Genomic DNA, 18,367 nt, shown 5'->3' on the forward strand with positions numbered 1-18,367 from the left:
TTGGCAAATAGGTTTACCTGCAAAGTAATCATGATGCACAGTACACGATAGCCTCAAAGTAACAGCTTTAGATTTTCAGCTGTTAACACTGAGTATTCAGTCTTAGTAACATAAAAGTACGATAGAGCTGGAAAACCTTTTTGTATAGGCGCAATCATTGTCTTTATTCTTTTCTTCCCACTTCCTGTGGGTTTTATTCTGCTGTGCTTTTTTTTTTAATTTTTTTAAAATTTATTTTTATTTTTGGCTGTGTTGGGTCTTTGTCGCTGCGTACGAGCTTTTCTCTAGTTCCAGCGAGCGAGGGCTACTCTTCGTTGCGGTGCACGGGCTTCTCATTGTGGTGGCTTCTCTTGTTATGGAGCATGGGCTCTAGGAGTGTAGGCTTCAGTAGTTGTGGCTCACAGGCTCTAGAGCACAGGCTCAGTAGTTGTGGCGCACGGGCTTAGTTGCTCCGCGGCATGTGGGATCTTCCTGGACCAGGGCTCGAACCCGTGTCCCCCGCATTGGCAGGCGGATTCCTAACCACTGCACCACCAGGGAAGTGCTTTTTTTTTTTTTTTTTGTGGTACACGGGCCTCTCACTGTTGTAGCCTCTCCCGTTGTGGAGCACAGGCTCCGGACACGCAGGCTCAGCGGCCATGGCTCACGGGCCCAGCCGCTCCGTGGCACGTGGGATCTTTCCGGACTGGGGCACGAACCTGTGTCCCCTGCATTGGCAGGCGGACTCCCAACCACTGTGCCAACAGGGAAGCCCAGGGAAGTGCTTTTTAACTCAAGTTGTGCTTTTTAACTCAAGTTGGATGATTTTTCATTCTCAACCCTTTATCTTTACTAATATAAAAACATAAATCTGAATGTTCTGTCTATTGCTGTGGCATCATCCCACAATTTTAATTATCTTTCTGTTCTAAGTATTTTTAAATTTTCATTATGATTTTTTTCTCTTCCTATCAGGTATTTAGAAGTTTCACTTTACAAATGTGGGTTTAAAAATTATCTTGTTCTTTTCTATCTTAATTGCATCGTGACTACATAATGTGATCAATGTGGTACCCATCCTCTAAAATTTATTAAGACTTGTATTCACAAGTAGTCAATGTGTTGCTCATTTATTAGGTGAGATGTCAAGTGTATTTGTCTAAAAGATCAAGTTTGTTCATTGTGTGGTTTTAATCCTTGTATGTCCTTAATGATGTGTGTGTGTGTGTGTGTGTGTGTGTGGTCTGCTTAATTATTAAGAAAGGTTTGCGGGAGTTCCCTGATGGTTCACTGGTTAAGACTCTGCACTTCCACTTCAGCGGGGCGTGGGTTTGATCCCTGGTTGGGGAACTAAGATCCTGCACGCCGTGCGATGCAGCGATGGATAGATAGATAGATAGATAGCAAGTTGCCTACTCTAATGAAGGATGTGTTCATTCCTCATAATACTGCTAACTTTTTGTATTTCGAATATTAGATACATAAGAGGTTTTTTAAACGACTTTAACCTTTTATTATTATAGAGTAACCTTCATCATGAGTAATTGTTAATGTAGCTATACCAATATTCTGTTATTTATGATATATCTTTTCCAAATATTTTAACTTTTACACTAATCACTGGAAACCAGTAGTTGCTTGTTTACCTCTCTGGAATTTGTTTTTTCATTGTGATCTCCATGACGCGTTTCAAAAGATTGTTTATATTCAATCTAGCATTTTTGGAGCTTGTCACAGGAGTGTTTTTCAGGCTCTCTTCTTTCAGGCTCTCTTCTTGCTGTATCGCCAAGAACCCCCATACATTTCTTATTGAAATAACTTTTACTATCAACATGCTAGTTTAGCCTTTCATCAGTTGAAGTGATTTTCTTACTGCTTTTCCTGGCATCATGCCTTTCTGCCATAGGAAGCAGGAGAGAGCGGGAATTTGAAACTTAACTTATTTTAAAATTTATGCACTTGTTGGCCCAAAATGGAGCATCAGTTTCTTGTAGTTGGAGGTAACTGTGTCTTCTCCTGCTAGGGGAGAAACTGGGAAAAAACATTATCATTTGTCTTTTGCTTTCAGGTATGCTCACTGTTACTAGATTAATATTTGATAAGTCATAAATAAATTAATCTTACTCCTACTAGTATGTCTGCTCAACTGGGGGTAGATATCGTACTTTAAAGTGGAAAACTTAAAATATATATCCATGAGCTGGGGGAAGAGGGGCAAGAATATGGCTCTTTCTGTTTTTGAATAGTAAGATAAATACATGCTTCTTTCTAAAGGTACAAAAGGATACACAGTGAATTCCCAGCCTCCTAAGCTTCCTCCCACTACCCAAACAATGTTAATTTCTAGTGTATCCTTCCTAAACCGTTTTGGACCTACTAAGCAAATGTGTATATATGTCATTTTCACCCCCTCTCCCTTTTTAAAAAAATACAAACAGCATACTGTACATCATTCTGCAATATACTTTTAAAGCTAGTTTGGAATTCATTTCATAATAGTGCATAAAGAGTGGATGTACCAGTATTTTTTTAACTGGCTTCCCTTAGTGAACATTTAGGTGGTTTTACTGTTTTACTGTTTTAAACACTGCTGTGTGTGAGTAACCACCCATTTTACACAAGTGCAAATTTATTTTGTAAGGTAAAATCCTGGAAGTGGAATTACTGGGTAAAAGGATATTTGCAACTGTAATTTTGATAATGGCATGTTGCCTTCCATGAATGTCATGCCAGTTTAACCCCCCTAATAATAATTAATCATATTAATATTACCATTGTCACCTGTCACTTTTATCCATCTGGTAGGTGAAAATGGTAATATTAATATGATCTCACTATAATAATTGAACGCATCTTTTCATAAAGAGCTATTTTATGAAGTCAGAATGACCAGTACTTTTATGACTTTTGTGTCTTTTCCACTTCAATATTATTATTTAATCCTCTCACTGCTTCTATTACCATTCTATGTTTTTTGTTTTATCATTTAAATTTTTGATACATCTGAAATTTATTTTGGTGTAAGCATTTTGTAAGAAGATTCCAGAATACACAAAAAGTAGAATAGTGCAATGACTATTCCATACACCCATCCTAAATCAAATTCAACAGATACCAAGATTTTATTATACCCACTTCATCTATTTCTTTATATTAAAATTAATGGTGAGGTGTTCATTCATCCTCATTAGCTATTTTTCTTTCTACAAAAATGGTGTGCTCATTTTAACATTCCCAGAGTTTTGATTTAGGAAAAAAATTAGTCCTCTTAGATACTCAGGTTATAACAACTACACTGTCATGCCTGTCCTGGTAGAAGAAGAAGTGGAAGGCAATTTCAGATGCAGATTTTTAGGGAATACACCACAAATGTTTTACTTATTTGGGTCGTTAGTTTTATAAGTTCTTTGGAATACGTTAAAACATTCTAATCCCCAAACAATAAAGTTAACAGGGCCCTGAACTGCCAGCAGTGGGATTTGCTTCCCCAGGAAACTTTGTGTCTAGTGGGAGTCTGGGACAGTGCTGCCAAAATTTCCTCAGATGCATTTTCATTATGAATACTAATTGCTGTAACTTTGTTCACACATTCTGTGTTTCTTACGAGGGTCAGTTATTTATTTATAGGTCCTTCTTTCAGTTTTTGTTTTTATTTCAATAAAAACTATAGCTAAAGCTTTTTAATTAAGATGCCTATTAAAATCAAAATTATTCACTTAAAATTAGGAATGATTTTTTTTTTAGAAAATTATTCCTATCTGCTTGCCATTTTTTATTCTACCCCCACTTCTGACTTGACAGTTATCTGCCCTTCCAAAAATTCTACCTGTCAGATTAATCATTGTTAATCTTAGTGTATATTTTTCAAGACATTTTGTTATCTAAATAAATACATAAACATTTATAGGCTTTGTTTATTGATTAATTTTTAGAAATTTTAGTTATTCATGCTGGTTTTTTGTTTGTTTGTTTGTTTTTTGCGGTACGCGGGCCTCTCACTGTAGCAGCCTCTCCCGTTGCGGAGCACAGGCTCCAGATGTGCAGGCTCAGCGGCCATGGCTCACGGGCCCAGCCGCTCCGTGGCATGTGGGATCTTCCCGGACCGGGGCACAAACCCGTGTCCCCTGCATCGGCAGGCGGACTCTCAACCACTGCACCACCAGCGAAGCCCATTCATGCTGTTTTAAGCTTATTTCTACTTAACAATATGTCATGAGAAACACTGCTTCATTTAACACTTTATTGCCCACAGAAGGATGTTTCAGCAGCCCCACATGTTATCTAAAACTGTCTAATTTGACCCAAGTTCTCCAGTCAGATCTTGCTGTAGATCAGCCAAAATCGTCTGTTACCAAGCTAAGTCCTTTATTTTCCCATCAATACAATATGCTGTTTCTGTCTGTAGGTCTTTGCTCATTTTCTTTTCCACTCTTCTCATGCTGAGTGTCACCTCAAGAACCTCGCTTTAATCTTTCAGTACTGTGCAGACCACATTAGTTTTTTGTCTTCTTGAACTCTTGGGTACAGACGGTCCCTGACTTAAAATGGTTTGACTTGCAATTTTTCAACTTTAAAATGGTGCAAAGCAATATGCTTGTATGAAGTAGAAACCATACTTCAAATTTTGAATTTTGATCTTTTCCTGAGCTAATGGTATGCGGTGTGATTCTCTCTAATGATGCTGAGCAGTGACAGCAAGCTGCAGCTCCCAGTCAGCCACGTGATCACGAGGGTAAATAATTCATATGCTTAAAACCATTCTCTACCCATAGAACAATTCTGTTTTTTACTTTCAGTGCAGTATTCAATAAATTACATGAAATATTCAACATTTTATTATAATATAAAGTCTTTAGAGATGCCTTATCTTCTGGTTGACAACTTCATTATGCAGTGATTAGTATTCTATAAAATTTTAAAGTACTTTTAAATTACATGTACAAAGTATCTTTGGGATTCTTCAGGTGGATTACTTGTTTTGAAGATTTTAAATAGCTTTTCTAAAACTAAACTTTGATAAATATTGATTTCAGGTGCATGGTTGAAGCCTGGAGTTTACTGCGACAGCATTCTAATAGGTTGGATATAGAGGAGTTGCTCAAGCACACATATGAAGTCTGTCAGGAAATGGGCTTAATGGAGGATTTACTGAAGCTGCCATTCACAGACACTGAACAGGTAATGACTTATCAGTATAAACTTATATCCAGAAACTCAGGATAAGTTAGTGGCTTACAAATCTATTTTGTTCTTTCTAGGAGTGTTTGGTGAGATTTTTACAGTCCAGTGCCAGTGTTCAGAATCATGAATTCCTTTTAGTTCACCATTTGCAGCGTGCCAATTATATTCCTGCCTTGAAGCTGAACCAAACTCTGAAGATAAAGCTTATGGTACAGTTAAACTTGTTTTATTATGGGGGACAAGAGAATAGGGAAAACAGGTGACTTTATTATATGAGAGCTTGTAGTTCGGTAGCCGCTGAGCATTGTATAATCTTGAGTTTAGGAAATCCTCTTCTTGGCTTCTGTAGCAGAATTGAGAAACAGGGTATTGTTACTTATCTAATTCTTTCATATATGCAATTTCTGTTTAGATATCTGCCCACAGTCTTGCCAGACTTACTGCTCCACTCGGAAAACAAGAGGAATTGGTAGAGGATAGTAGTAGGAAATAAATAGTGCAACAAGTATGGACTGTAGGGGTTGGGCTAATTGTTCATTTGCTCTGTGTGAACAAATGAGCACACTCTCTGAACTTTGGTTTCCTCAATTGCAAAATGACAGTATCTCTGTGTGAGGATGCACAGAGGTGTGTGTGAACATGTTGCTTAGTAAATGATAACGATTGCTTTTATTGTGAATAATCAAGCCTGGGAAGGAGAGGCTTGGAATTTAGTGACGGGTAAGGACTGATGAAGCAATTAGGTGTGTGTATGAGGTCCTTGGTTTGGAAGAATGGATATGTAGGAAGGAGGAAGATATTCTTGCGTATTCATAATTAACGTTAAATGGTAGATATATAAACATAGCACTAACATTTTTGAAGATTAAATTTTTACCAGTTATGATATGTTCAACAGAATGATCGTGATCCTCGTTTGCGAGAGAGATCAGTGGCTCGAAATTCTATATTAGACCAATATGGGAAAATTCTTCCTAGAGTCCAGCGAAAATTAGCCACTGAGCGAGCTAAGCCTTACCATCTGTCAGCATCATCAGTTCTTCGAGAAGGTAGGATATCATTGAAAAATGTCATAAAGTATTGGGCTAGAAAAGATACTGAATGATTGATTATCTTCTGAAACCATCGTTATCTTCTATTTAGCTCAATGTTGCTTTGATTCCTCACAGTGGTACTTTTTTTTTTTTTTACTGGCTACTCTACCCCAAGAACTCAAAAGCTTTCTTGGAACTTTTTACAGTTTATTTAATACAAAATGACAGAACTCTTTTTATTTCATTTGAAGACTCCTGTCTAACTTCTAGAAAACATGTAGAATAATTATTTTACCATCTCCTAAAAGCCCAAATTGTTAAATTTCTGCATAGATGTTGCTAAACCAAATATAACTTTAACTGCCCTTATGTTGTGTTTCGTTTTCTCCAATCACTCTTTCATATTAATCTATTAAAATTCTGGTGTTAGAGATGAAATTAAATCCTACCTTTTTCATTTTACAGTTTCTAGGCCAAGACCATTATCAGCAGTTCCAAAGCAAGCTGTAACAGGAACTGTGTTAACAAGATCTACTTTCATCAGTAATGTGTTATCTAAAATTGGAGAGGTCTGGGCAAGTAATGAACCTAAAAATAGCATCTCTGTCTACAATAGGTATGTTTTTCTTACACCTTTTATAGTCATGCTACTTGTTAATCTTTCCTGGATATCAGCTGCATTCATAAACAATCCAGCCTTAGAGCTTATTAATATATATAAAAAGGAAAACTCTTTTTTATGTTGTCTACTTTTCTTGCAAGAAGAATGTTCTTTGTCTTGAAATTTAAAACCAAATTATGTTCGTTATTTGTAAATAGGCAGAAATGCACTGAGGAAAAAAATGAAAGCCCCCTTCTCCCATCTGATCTCACCTTCTTATAGCATTTGTAATTTAATCCTCCTCATGATACATAATCAAAAGTTAAATTTTTATTTTCTTCGTAGTCCTAAAATAGAGGAACCATCTCCTATAGTATATTCCCTCCCAGATCCAGAGCTGCCTGAGGCATTTGTTGGAACACCAATTTCAAAAGCATCACAAAAAATTTCTAGGTAAGAATTTATTAAATCACTTTTAAAAGACAAGGTTAGATAAGAATTACACTGTGATGTAAAATTTGTCTTTCTCTATCTGACTTTACTTAGTATGGTATTCTCTAAGTCCATTCATGTTGCTGCAAATGACAACATTTCATTCTTTTTTTATGACTAATTCCATTATATATATATACCACATTTTCTTAAACCAGTTGTCTGTTGATTGGCACTTGGGTTGTTTCCATGTCTTGGCTATTGTAAATAGTCCTGCTATGAACATTGGGGCGCATGTACCTTTTCGAATTAGAATTTTCTTCATTTCTGGATATATGCCTAGGAATGGGATTGCTGGGTCATATGGTAACTCTATTTTTAGTTTTTTAAGGAACCTCCATACTGTTCTCCATAGTGACTGCACCAATTTACATTCCCAGCAACAGTGTAGGAGGGTTCGTATTTCTCCACACCCTCTCCAGCATTTATTATTTGTAGACTTTTTGATGATAGCCGTTCTGACCAGTGTGAGGTGATACAGTTAATAATTACACTGTAATTTTTAAATTGTCTTTAAAATTTTTATAAATATTGTTTTAAATTCTTGAATGAGTTTTTAATGCTTGCTGTAAATGAATAATTTGGGCAGTATTATAGTAATTTTAAGAAATTTTGCATCAGTTGATTGTCTGCTTAGAATTTTTGCTTAATGATTTCAGACTGCCTAGAGAAAAGAGGCAAACTTTGTTTTATTAAAATCATGAGCAAAATAAACTATTAACTTGCTTTCTTTAATCTCATTGTTGATTGACCCATGAATAAAGCTTATTTTTATAAATCCCAACTAATCTTGGTTGGCTTCTTAAAGCTTGTTCCTGTGTAACAGAGCCTACTAAAATGTCTTAAGTGGCTTCAGATGCAATAATATTTTATTTCTTAACCTGTGGTATTAGAAAAGTAAATAGTTAAATTGAAATTTTGCATCCAACATGAAATTGTGATTGTGTTTATTTTATTTAAGAACATTGAAGAGTTGAGAAGTGTTCATAATCATCAATAGCAGAGAACAAACAAGTGTCTCAATGTAATGATTCTTTAATAATATAACCATAATTGTTGGAAATTTTTGATTGTTTACATTTTATCAATGGCAGAATGACATAATTTTATGGGAATAAAGTTATCTGAACCTATGATACTAAGAATAAAGTACTCAGAATAAGTTAATAACTTAAAAGCAATTGGGGCCAAAGCTGTTTGTAGTGTGCATAATGGATATATTTTCAAATCGTGAAAGGATTTTCCCTTTCTTGGATTTTATTAGATTGAGGTTCTTTTCCTTTAATTACCCTCAGGAGATGGTAAGAAGATTGCTTCAAATGGATGTCATTATCACTGGCATTCTGTTTTCCTACCAGTAGTTTTGATATTTTTCCCACAAGTCACTTTTTCTCAGTTCCTTTGTATTTTAATAGATCTGAGGTTCAAGAAAGGAACGATAATAAAAGTGTTAAGGCTCTCTCTCCTATCATTTGATATGATAAAAATGTCCAGGACACTATAGAAAGCCATTTAGTAGAATCCTGGGATTCTCTTTTGCCACTAACGTCATTAATTTGAGAAAATTAACTTTTTTTTTTGGTTGGTAAGTCTAGTCTTTATTGTGATCAGAACCATAAAGGTAAATAAACCAGTATTCATTAGGTACCTCACATGTGGGTGAAAGGAATTTTTATGTTGTGAAAGTGAATTGTAGCAAATGGATTGCTAGGGAAACGTAGCAAATGGATTGCTAGGGAAACATTGCCTTGTTTTCTTGAGTATTTAAATCATTAACAGTTCATCTTCATTTGAAAATAATGCCTGGCACATAGTAGGGGCTCAGTAAATATTGGTAAAAGGGAGGGAGGAGGGCTAGAACTCCTTTTCAGGGTTGCAGGGGGATGACCAAATTGTTATCTAGAATTCATAATTCTCTTTTTTGCTACTGAATTAATTTTGATTTCTGGAACTAAGGGTGGCATTACAGTAATATACTTGTCTGAATTTATATTTTCATATGGTTATATTTACTAGTGAATATAGAAGTCTGCATAATTAAATGGGGTACTAATTCTTTTGTTCCTTCAGTATAACTCAAGTATGTTACCAGGATTTTTCTATTTATATGTATGCTGTGATTACAGACTGCTGGATTTGGTTGTTCATCCTGTCCCCCAGCCTTCTCAGTGTTTGGGATTTATTCAGCAAAGCCCCACAAGATCTCCTTTGTCCCTGGCGTCCACCTCATTGCCAGTAAATTCACAATCAAAAGGATCACGTCACAATTCTTCCAGGGCTTCAGAATTACATTTACTTGAAACTCCTCTTATAGTTAAGGTAAGTATTAACATGTCTAGCATTCCTAGTGAAGCTAGGAAGTTCTTACTTTTCAAGTAGCGGAGAGAAATAAGCTGTTTATAATTGATATCTTTGGGTAATAAGGGGCTTTAAGCCTTTATTTTCCTTTTTTCTTTTCTGTGGATATGTTTCCACAATGCTTACTGTATTTTTATATTTTCAGAAACAGACTTTATTAAATTTACCCTTTGTGGTTAACGGGCACTATGCTCAAGGTTAACAGTTATATTGCTCTGAAAGTAATGCAAGCCTCTGTGGTTATTATAAATAGGCCTTTTTCCTTTGAAAAATGCTTTCATATTCTTGGATTTGCTTTTTTTTTTAATTCAGCTTCTGATAGCATTTTGCCATTATTTCTTTCCTTTATCAAATGCTTTTTAGTTCTTAATATTTTTAGAAAAATTTATTTTAAAATTCTGGCTTCTTCAATAAAATTATAAACTGTTACTCTTTCCTACTATCAGTAGGGAATTGCTTTTTCCTTCACCCTCTCTGATAAATTATTAGCTGAGAAACCACAAAACTAAACTTGAGATGACTGGTAGCAGTGGACTTTTACCCTCCCGTTGTCAAAATGTTTTCACATATGTTATCCACAAGCTCGTTGTCCAGTGCTCTGGATTCAGTCCCAGAAGCTTTCTTTTTTTGTTGTTGTTTTTTCTTAATTGTTTCTGGATATCCAGCATTTAAAGTGAAGCCAGGGAATGCTTATTTTTCAGGTTGGATAAAAGATACTGTAATAAATGCTAGACCTAAAATAGTTATTAAAAGAAGTTGAAAAGAAGCTTGCTAAGATTATTAAGTTCCTGACATTTAATATCCAGTATAGTATTACTTTTTTTCTTCTATAGAAAAACATTCACATTTTATTCTCTAGGGCTAAGTTCAAATGAAATTAAATGAGGGAATAATTTTGTACTTGCTACCAAAATGAATCTAGGAAAAAAATCAGTATAATCTTGTAACAGATCTAATGGAATTTAATAATGTAACAGGATCCAATAATCTGTTTACTAGTCCTTTAAAGGAGAGGTTAAGTGAAGGAATTATCAATATTTCTGCTAACTAGTTCCTATGCTAATTATTTGTATTCATTATAGTAAACCAGTCAGAATTCTTATAAGTAATTCAGTTACTATTGGAGTCGTGATGGAATTATATTTTTTCAAAAACATTCTTAAAGTTAGTCTAATTTAGATTAGCTTGCTATAATTAAACTAGGTTCTGTTCATCATGCACTATCATCTCTTTCACCTAACTAAACTTTTCTAAGCAATAGTTAAATAATTTATCTTATCTCAGCACTTTATTAAGTTGAACTTAAACCTGGGAATAACCAAGGTCTTTAGAATGATTATGGATGCAGCTTTATGGTTTATTTTTATAGCCTTATATATAGAAAGCCCTGAGTAGAATTTTGTATTTCCAGTAATGTGTAATACAACTTTTTATTGATATTTTTATTGGAGATGAGAATATAGCCACCATTGTGACTCGCTTGGCCCTGTCTGTCCTTGTGTAGGTGCCTTTTACAAACACTAATAGTGAATTCCATTTGCTCTTTGTCATAGAAAGCTAAGACTTTGGCTATGTCAGTTACTTCCCCTGGATTTGCCGAGTTCACTCCTCAATCCATCCTAAGGTCTGGTCTTCGAACAACACCTTTAGCGTCTCCCTCTTTGTCACCTGGAAGGTCTCCTACTCCTCCTTTACGACTTAAAGAAACTAGAATTTCATTCATGGAAGAAGGCATAACCATAAAATGGACTGCTGGAGTAAGTTTGATAATAGTTGGAACAAAAGGATTTAATAAGAATATATTAGCTCTTATAAGTAAAAAGTTAGATAAATTGATTTATATAATATCACTATAGATTTTTATGTACAGTCTTGCAGGTAGTCATAAAATCAGAAGACATTAGTTCAGAAGGCAACTTTAGGGCCTTGGCCAAGCCAAACCCATCACTTACAGGTGAAGAAAATAGGACTAGAAGCGCCAAGCCAAATTATCTATAACCAAATAGCTTTTTGGTGGTAGAAATGGGACTAGAATTGTTTTGTTTTGTTTTTTTAAATTTCTTTGTTTTTTTAACCCGTATTGTACTGCTTCTCTTACTAAGTTCCTAGTTCGTTGTCTATTTAGGGAGGGTATGTCTTCAGAGCTCCACTGTAGGTTAATAGGAACTCATTGGTGCTTATTGGGCATCTTGCCTATTCTGTGTTTTAGTCTTTTGGGATTAGTGGTCTATTACCAATTAGAGAACCATTAACAATCATTAACTTTTAATCAGCAATCTGAAGAGAATGGGTTTAGAATAAGTGAATTTTGATGGAGAAAAGAATTTGGAGAAAAACGGAACGTGGAAAGGGTGGGTATGATTGGGATGGATAGCTTAGATGTGACTGATTTTTACTAGTAAAATTATTTTTCTCCAAACCTTTCACTTAACAGGCTGCAGATGATAGCAAAACAAAAGCATTAATTACTGCACCTTTCCATAAATGTGCAGTTCCAGCAGAAGCTGAATGGCTGAAGAATAAAGATAAGGCAACATCTTTTCCCCTGAATAGCCCTGAAAAGGACCATCAAGAAATTAATGTGAGGTCACAGGATACAACTTCACAAAGTTTGGAGAAACTGGATGTGAACATAGAAAATAGTAATACTTCAACCAGATCAGACCAGACTACCTTGGAGTATCAGGATGCTCCATCACCAGAAGACTTTGAAGGTATTTTCATGGCCTCTAAGCCAGTGACACGCTCTTCCACTGAACAAATTACTAATTTAACTGAACAGACTGAGAACAGTGATAAAGATACATTTGAATTGGAAGTAACTCCTCCAGACCTGGAGAAACAAATGGGTAAGAACTCATCCCAAATATTCAAAATGGCCATTGATACTCTTCAGTAAAATTTGTAATAGAGGTTTGTCTGCTTTTTCAGAAAAGCATCGGGGTTAAATAATTGTATGGTCACAGCACAGTAGGTTCTAGACATAATACACATATCTTAATTCTTTCCACTTACAAATATGGCTTACTTATATTGTTACATTCATTATAAGTAGGTATGAGATTTGAGGAGAGCGGAACTTAATGTGTGTTCTGTTTTTATTTGGAAATGAAATTTGGAAAAGAACAGTAATGGTTAAGGAAGAAATGTCAGGTATCAGTGTGACTTAAGGTCTTCCTATAGCTATGAGAAATAATAATACTACCTTTACAGACTAGATTAACTTATCCATACAGCAGCCTCAACTTTCTAGAAGGCTGCTCAGAAAACAGGAAGTTCATTCTACTCTCCATCCCCACCTCCAAAATAATCACTGGAACTGAAAAGTAATGTCCAAAGACCCATGAATTTATTGTCTTTATATTCATTTGTCAAAAAAATTTTCAGCCCCTAATTTATGTGCAACAGGTGGGCTCCGGCTTTGTGTGTGCTAAGTGATAAAGTAATAAGTAGACATAGCACCTGCCCACATGTAATTTTGAACCTAGTGGATTATATCAAACAAGCACGTACAATGCAGTTTGATAAATGCTACACTGGGGAACATAGAAGGGACCAGTAGATAGTACACCAGGAAGGGGAGAGATTTGGCTTAGAATTGGTGGATCAGAAAAGTTATTCTATTTTTATGTTTTCTTACCCCTGCATAGATTTAAAGGTAATTCTTAACTTTAAATATGTAAAACCCAATACTTATATAAAAATCTGTGTCATAGTGGTTTCTTTGGGGAAATACGTTCTGCCTAAGCTGAACTAAGGTTTCTTAAAATGTGAATGCAGTGAAGTTTGGGCTATGATGTCTTTATTTAATAAATATACACATTATTAATTGCTCTAAGAATTCAGGACTCTCTTTATAAATAGCATATGTTTAGAAGTTTACATTACTCTTTTGATGTGCTGTGTTCCACTGAAATATTTGAATGGTGAAAGTTGGACAAGGATGTTCGTGGCAGTATCTTCATTGATTAGTCCTAAAATGATTAGACAGTCTCAAATAGAAATTTTTATTGTTTTTGTGGGGGATTATATAGCACAAACTTTAGAGTGAAATAGCTAGATTTGAATCTTACTAGCTCAGCTAGTTACTAGGTTTGTGATCTGGGATAAGCAGTGTAACCATATGCTTCTGTTTTCTCATCTGTAAAATGGGAGTAATAGTACTACCTCTTTGGATGTTGAGGATTAAGAGAGTTGTTAAATGTAAAACACTTGCAACAGTGCCTGTTAAGCCAAAAGTGTGAGTGGTAGATGAAAGAGAGGGGGTTGGGAGGGGGGCTCTTGACCTAGGCTTAGAGAATTAGAAGGAACTTGCAGTCTGATGCCAATGGAGTAAATCTAAAAGTACAAAAAGCAGACCCAACAACTTATTAAAAAGGAATAGGCCAAGACCGTGAGTAATCGCTAAACATTTAGCCTAAATAATTATGAATGTTCTTAACTGTGTGATTTATAGGCACTTTAGAAGATGCAGAAACAAAGGATCTCTTAGTTGCAGAGGGGGCACTTTCAGAATTAAATACCTTAAGCCCCATTCAAGGAGTTGAAGCTTCTCTTTGTGTACCATCAGTCTGTGAAGGGTAAGTTTATAGAGAAAATTTCAAATATTAATAAAGTTTAATGCAACTGTGAAGCAGTAGTAAATATTGATATTTGTTCTATGCATAGATGAGCTCTTATTTTGATCTTTGGCATTTCCATTTTGGTAAAGTTTTCTGTTATGAAAGAAGTTAATTTGTACAACTGTGTTATTTCGTAGTTATTATGAAATCTGAGAATGATACCAGATGTTTCCTAAATATATAGAGACATGATAAGTTGAGACAGAACTCTTTAATATTCTTTGGTGATTCTATTTTTGTTGAATACCAAAAGTGTCACTCACAGCCACGCATCCCTCCATGCTGTCCCATTTTCAGTGGTTTCAGGATGATCAGGTATGTATCCTATAGCACCAAGGCAGAGCATAAGGGAGATGGTTCAGAGGCAGTAGTGTTCCCTGCCATTTGATTGATACAAGACTCTAGCAGTTTTTGTTTTTCAGTGACTGCTGGAACTGTTATGCTCCCAGTTATTCCGTTTCATTTAGCACTTAACACATTTAGCCCGTGTACTAGATGATGTATGGCAGTGCTACTTAAAGTGCGGTCTAGTAAGATTGATGCCAGTTCCCAGTTTATGGTCTACAACAAGATAGCAGCTTCTGTTAGAATATATATCAGTAGCCTTTTTTGAAAGTCAGCTGAGCTAATCAGTGAAGTAATTGATTGATTGACCTTCTGGCATAAACTCCTTATCTCATTGCAAGACTGGACACATTGTATATCAGCACTTTGAGCAGCACTGTTGCAGAGCAGGGGATCCAACCCCGGGGCTGCGGACCGGTACCGGTTAGGAACCGGGCCGCACAGCAGGAGGTGAGTGGCGGGCGAGCAAGTGAAGCTTCATCTGTCGCTCCCCATCGCTCGCATTACTGCCTGAACCATCCCCCCTCATCCGTGGAAAAACTGTCTTCCACGAAACTGGTCCCTGGTGCCAAAAAGGTTGACTGCTGTTATAGAGAATACCAAAAAAGTTGCAGCTTCAGTTATCAAGAAGTAGTAAGGGTAATTTACTAAGATTAACCCACATAAAATGTGATAATTTAAGGCGTTGTAAATGGTTCATTGATTTATAAGTCTTGAGAGTGACTTCACAAACCACCCACAAAAATCAGTATCATGATAGTCACCTCTCATACGTTGAACTCAATCAGATGCTTCACTTTTGAGAAGAGAAATCCTGATAAACTGTGATCTTTGCCAGGCCTTCATGGAAAAAGAGGGAGAAACAGTACAAAAGGATTATCAAGATTGTTTTGTTGTTTAATTCTAAGGTTTTTAAAATTTTATTGAAAACTAATATTTATTGTAATGGGTTTGATGGATAATCACAACAATGGCAAATCAAAAGAGCCATCATCAGTAACAATCTAGGTGAATATTCACCATCCTTGGCAAGCTAGTTCCTTTTTAAATGTAAACTTATTTGGTTGTGGGTTCTTAGTTATCCTTACTATAAATATTGTGATTGAGTTAAGTCTTACAAATATACCTACAAATAAATGTGTATATATTCCAAATACATACTTTTTCTTGAATTTACTTTACAGTTTGTCCAGTTTAAAAAATCAGCATGCTTTAGTTGGCTTTAGGGAAAGGCCAGCTCAGAATAGAAAGGGACCACTGTCAGCATCTTTCCAGAACACTTATCAAGTGAATTAACGCAGGTCACACTGGTCTCCGATTTTGAGGCATTTATCATGTGCTTTCCAGTTAGCAATAAAATATTGAATCTGATTCTACTGAGTATATGGGGGAAATGTCTATAATATTTGATAGATTTATTTGAAGAATGTGGCCACAGATAATTAAAAATTGGCCTAAGTGTAATTTATACTGACCAGCATTTTAAAATTATTTTATTTGTAGTTTAAGGTCATGCCATTGTATTCAACAAAAAAAATTTAGAAAATAGGAAAAACAAATACAGCATTACTTGTTTCTAAATTCACTTGTAAATTATTTAGTATTATTCTGGATGAAGTTGCATGGTATTTTCTCTGAACCTCAGTTTTCATGAACAAAATGAAAAGTAAGAATTGGGTAAAGCAGGTTAGAGCAGATGGAATCTTCTTACACACTAAAGTATATATTTCAATTTCTAAAGGAAAATCCTCACCCCGAAGTCCAAGGTACCTGTTTTAGACGAAGGACTAGTATCTGTTGAAAGCTGTACCTCTACAATTAGAGCAGGTAACAATAAATGTATGTATTATTTTGACTTTAGAATTATTTCATTTTAGTGTTGTGTCTAAAGAGTGTTCTATTCTTAGGACAAAAGAATCTGAAGAATAATCCAGACTTTGTTATCTCAGTTATTCTCCAGTTGTTTCCCCAGCTAAAAATAGAATTCTGAGGAGGTATGTTAGCTACCAAACAGTGGGTTGCTTATAAAACACTCTTTGGTTCTCATAGTGGAAGTCTTAGAATAGCTTTTGTGGACATATTTAAAGAAGAGCAAAGTAAATTACCAGTCCCCAGCCAGACTGCACACCTGCTTTTTGATCTTCTGAGATTCAGTTATATATACAGGGAAACTTCCATATTTATTCTGTGTTTGTGGTAACATATAGCCAAGATTGGCTTATTATTATTAGAAAATAATCTCAAATGACTGAATTTGCTCCAGGGAAAATGAACAGATACATGGAATTTGTTTTTTTTGTTTTTTTTTTTTTTGAGTGCCTCCTCTCAGACCCTGACTATACAGAGATGAGGAACATATATTTTCCTCATTGAACTCACAGTTGGGTTTAGGGAAAGCAGACACCTTGAACGCCTGTGCCTAGAACTTGTCTAAGCATTTCACGTGAGGACTTGTCTAAGCATTTCACATATGGTGTTGACACTGTCTGACTCTAGAGCTCATGTTCTTAACCGTTATATCCTTCTGCCTGTCACATTATGAATAGGGCTTAGGACAAGTTTGAGTAGACCTGTTCTCCCCCCACCCCACCTCGCCCATTAAGAATGTAATATATATTTACTGTAAAATAATCAGGAAATCATAGTCTCACATATAAAGTAAAAATCCCCATAACCCAGTTACCCAGTTTAAGAATCTATTATTAAGAAAGTGTCTTTTCCCTGAGTTTTTTTCCTGTGCATTTTTTTTCCCAGTATGTTGAAAGAGGAGGTAAGTGTGGTGGATGGAGAATACCAAGGATTTAAACAGACTGCTTGGGTTCATAACCCTGTTCTGCACTTACTATGTATAAGACTATGAGCTATACTTCTGTTTCTTCGTCTATAAAATTTAATAGCTTTCACTGTTAATAAAAGCTCAGTAAATGTTAGCTATTATAAATTATTAACAATTAAATTTATTATAATCAACAACTTTTTTCACTTAACAGTGTATTTAAGATATTTTTCCATGTCATTAATACAGATTAATTCTGTTTTTTTTAGTGGCTATAATAGTATTTCATAGTATGGATGTTCTGTGGTATGCTTAACTAATTGCTGATTGGTGAACAGTTTGAGCTGATGACCATTTTTGTTTGTTTTGCTGTCTCATTTCTGCAGTGAATATTATTGTGTATGCATCTTTGCACAGTCTGTGTCAGTGTTTCTTTTGAGCAGATTCCTAAACGTGGCCTTGCTGGGTCAAGGAGTGTGCACAGATTTTTAATATTTTATTGTTTTCGCCAGTAAAGGTTGTTTAAAGAGGAAGGTGAAAGATGAGAAATTTTTCTTTATGATCCCCCCCAATTTATTTAAGTGGTAGAATATGTGGCCATTTGGATGCTTTCTGCCAAAAGGGAAATATCTAGTCCTTTTCACAGCCAGATCAAAGCCCAGATTGCATGTCCCTCATGTAATTCTGTAACGGCTCAACAAGAATAGCTGGTTGTCTAGTAGTCACCTGGTGAACATAATTTTCAGATTAATAAGGAACAAACACATCTGAGCTCCTCAGAGCAGTTTATCGTCATATTAAAGTTTCACAGTAAGGGCAAGAATTATATTCTAGTTGAGAAAAACCAAAGTTGTCATTTTTAAATGTAAAATTTATCTTCTGTGTTTTATTTTTGTGGAAAGCAAATATGTATCGTTTAAACTGAGTGATTGGATACTGATGAAACAGGAGTGATATGTAAATCCTCATAGGCTTTTCC

The 18,367-nt window shown here is 35.4% G+C and overlaps 1 protein-coding gene across 4 annotated transcripts in view; it reads left to right on the forward strand.

Annotated features, from left to right (window-relative positions):
* The window catches only part of AHCTF1 (AT-hook containing transcription factor 1), an 83,978-nt gene that overhangs the window by 51,503 nt on the left and 14,108 nt on the right, over positions 1-18,367 (forward strand). The window contains exons 22-31 of one of the 4 annotated variants that reach the window (XM_027122385.1): positions 5,013-5,157; positions 5,238-5,369; positions 6,059-6,209; positions 6,660-6,810; positions 7,141-7,248; positions 9,414-9,606; positions 11,199-11,402; positions 12,080-12,494; positions 14,102-14,225; positions 16,354-16,451. In XM_027122385.1, coding sequence (XP_026978186.1) covers positions 5,013-5,157; positions 5,238-5,369; positions 6,059-6,209; positions 6,660-6,810; positions 7,141-7,248; positions 9,414-9,606; positions 11,199-11,402; positions 12,080-12,494; positions 14,102-14,225; positions 16,354-16,451 — 1,721 coding nt within the window. The remainder of the gene's footprint in view (positions 1-5,012; positions 5,158-5,237; positions 5,370-6,058; positions 6,210-6,659; positions 6,811-7,140; positions 7,249-9,413; positions 9,607-11,198; positions 11,403-12,079; positions 12,495-14,101; positions 14,226-16,353; positions 16,452-18,367) is intronic. The other 3 variants (XM_027122386.1, XM_027122387.1, XM_027122388.1) reach the window with 3 other exon arrangements.

This window comes from Aethalodelphis obliquidens, unplaced genomic scaffold (genome assembly GCF_003676395.1).
Source record: "Aethalodelphis obliquidens isolate GAN/ISIS:26980383/991018 unplaced genomic scaffold, ASM367639v1 scaffold24, whole genome shotgun sequence".
In the NCBI taxonomy this organism is placed as follows: Eukaryota; Metazoa; Chordata; class Mammalia; order Artiodactyla; family Delphinidae; genus Aethalodelphis; species Aethalodelphis obliquidens.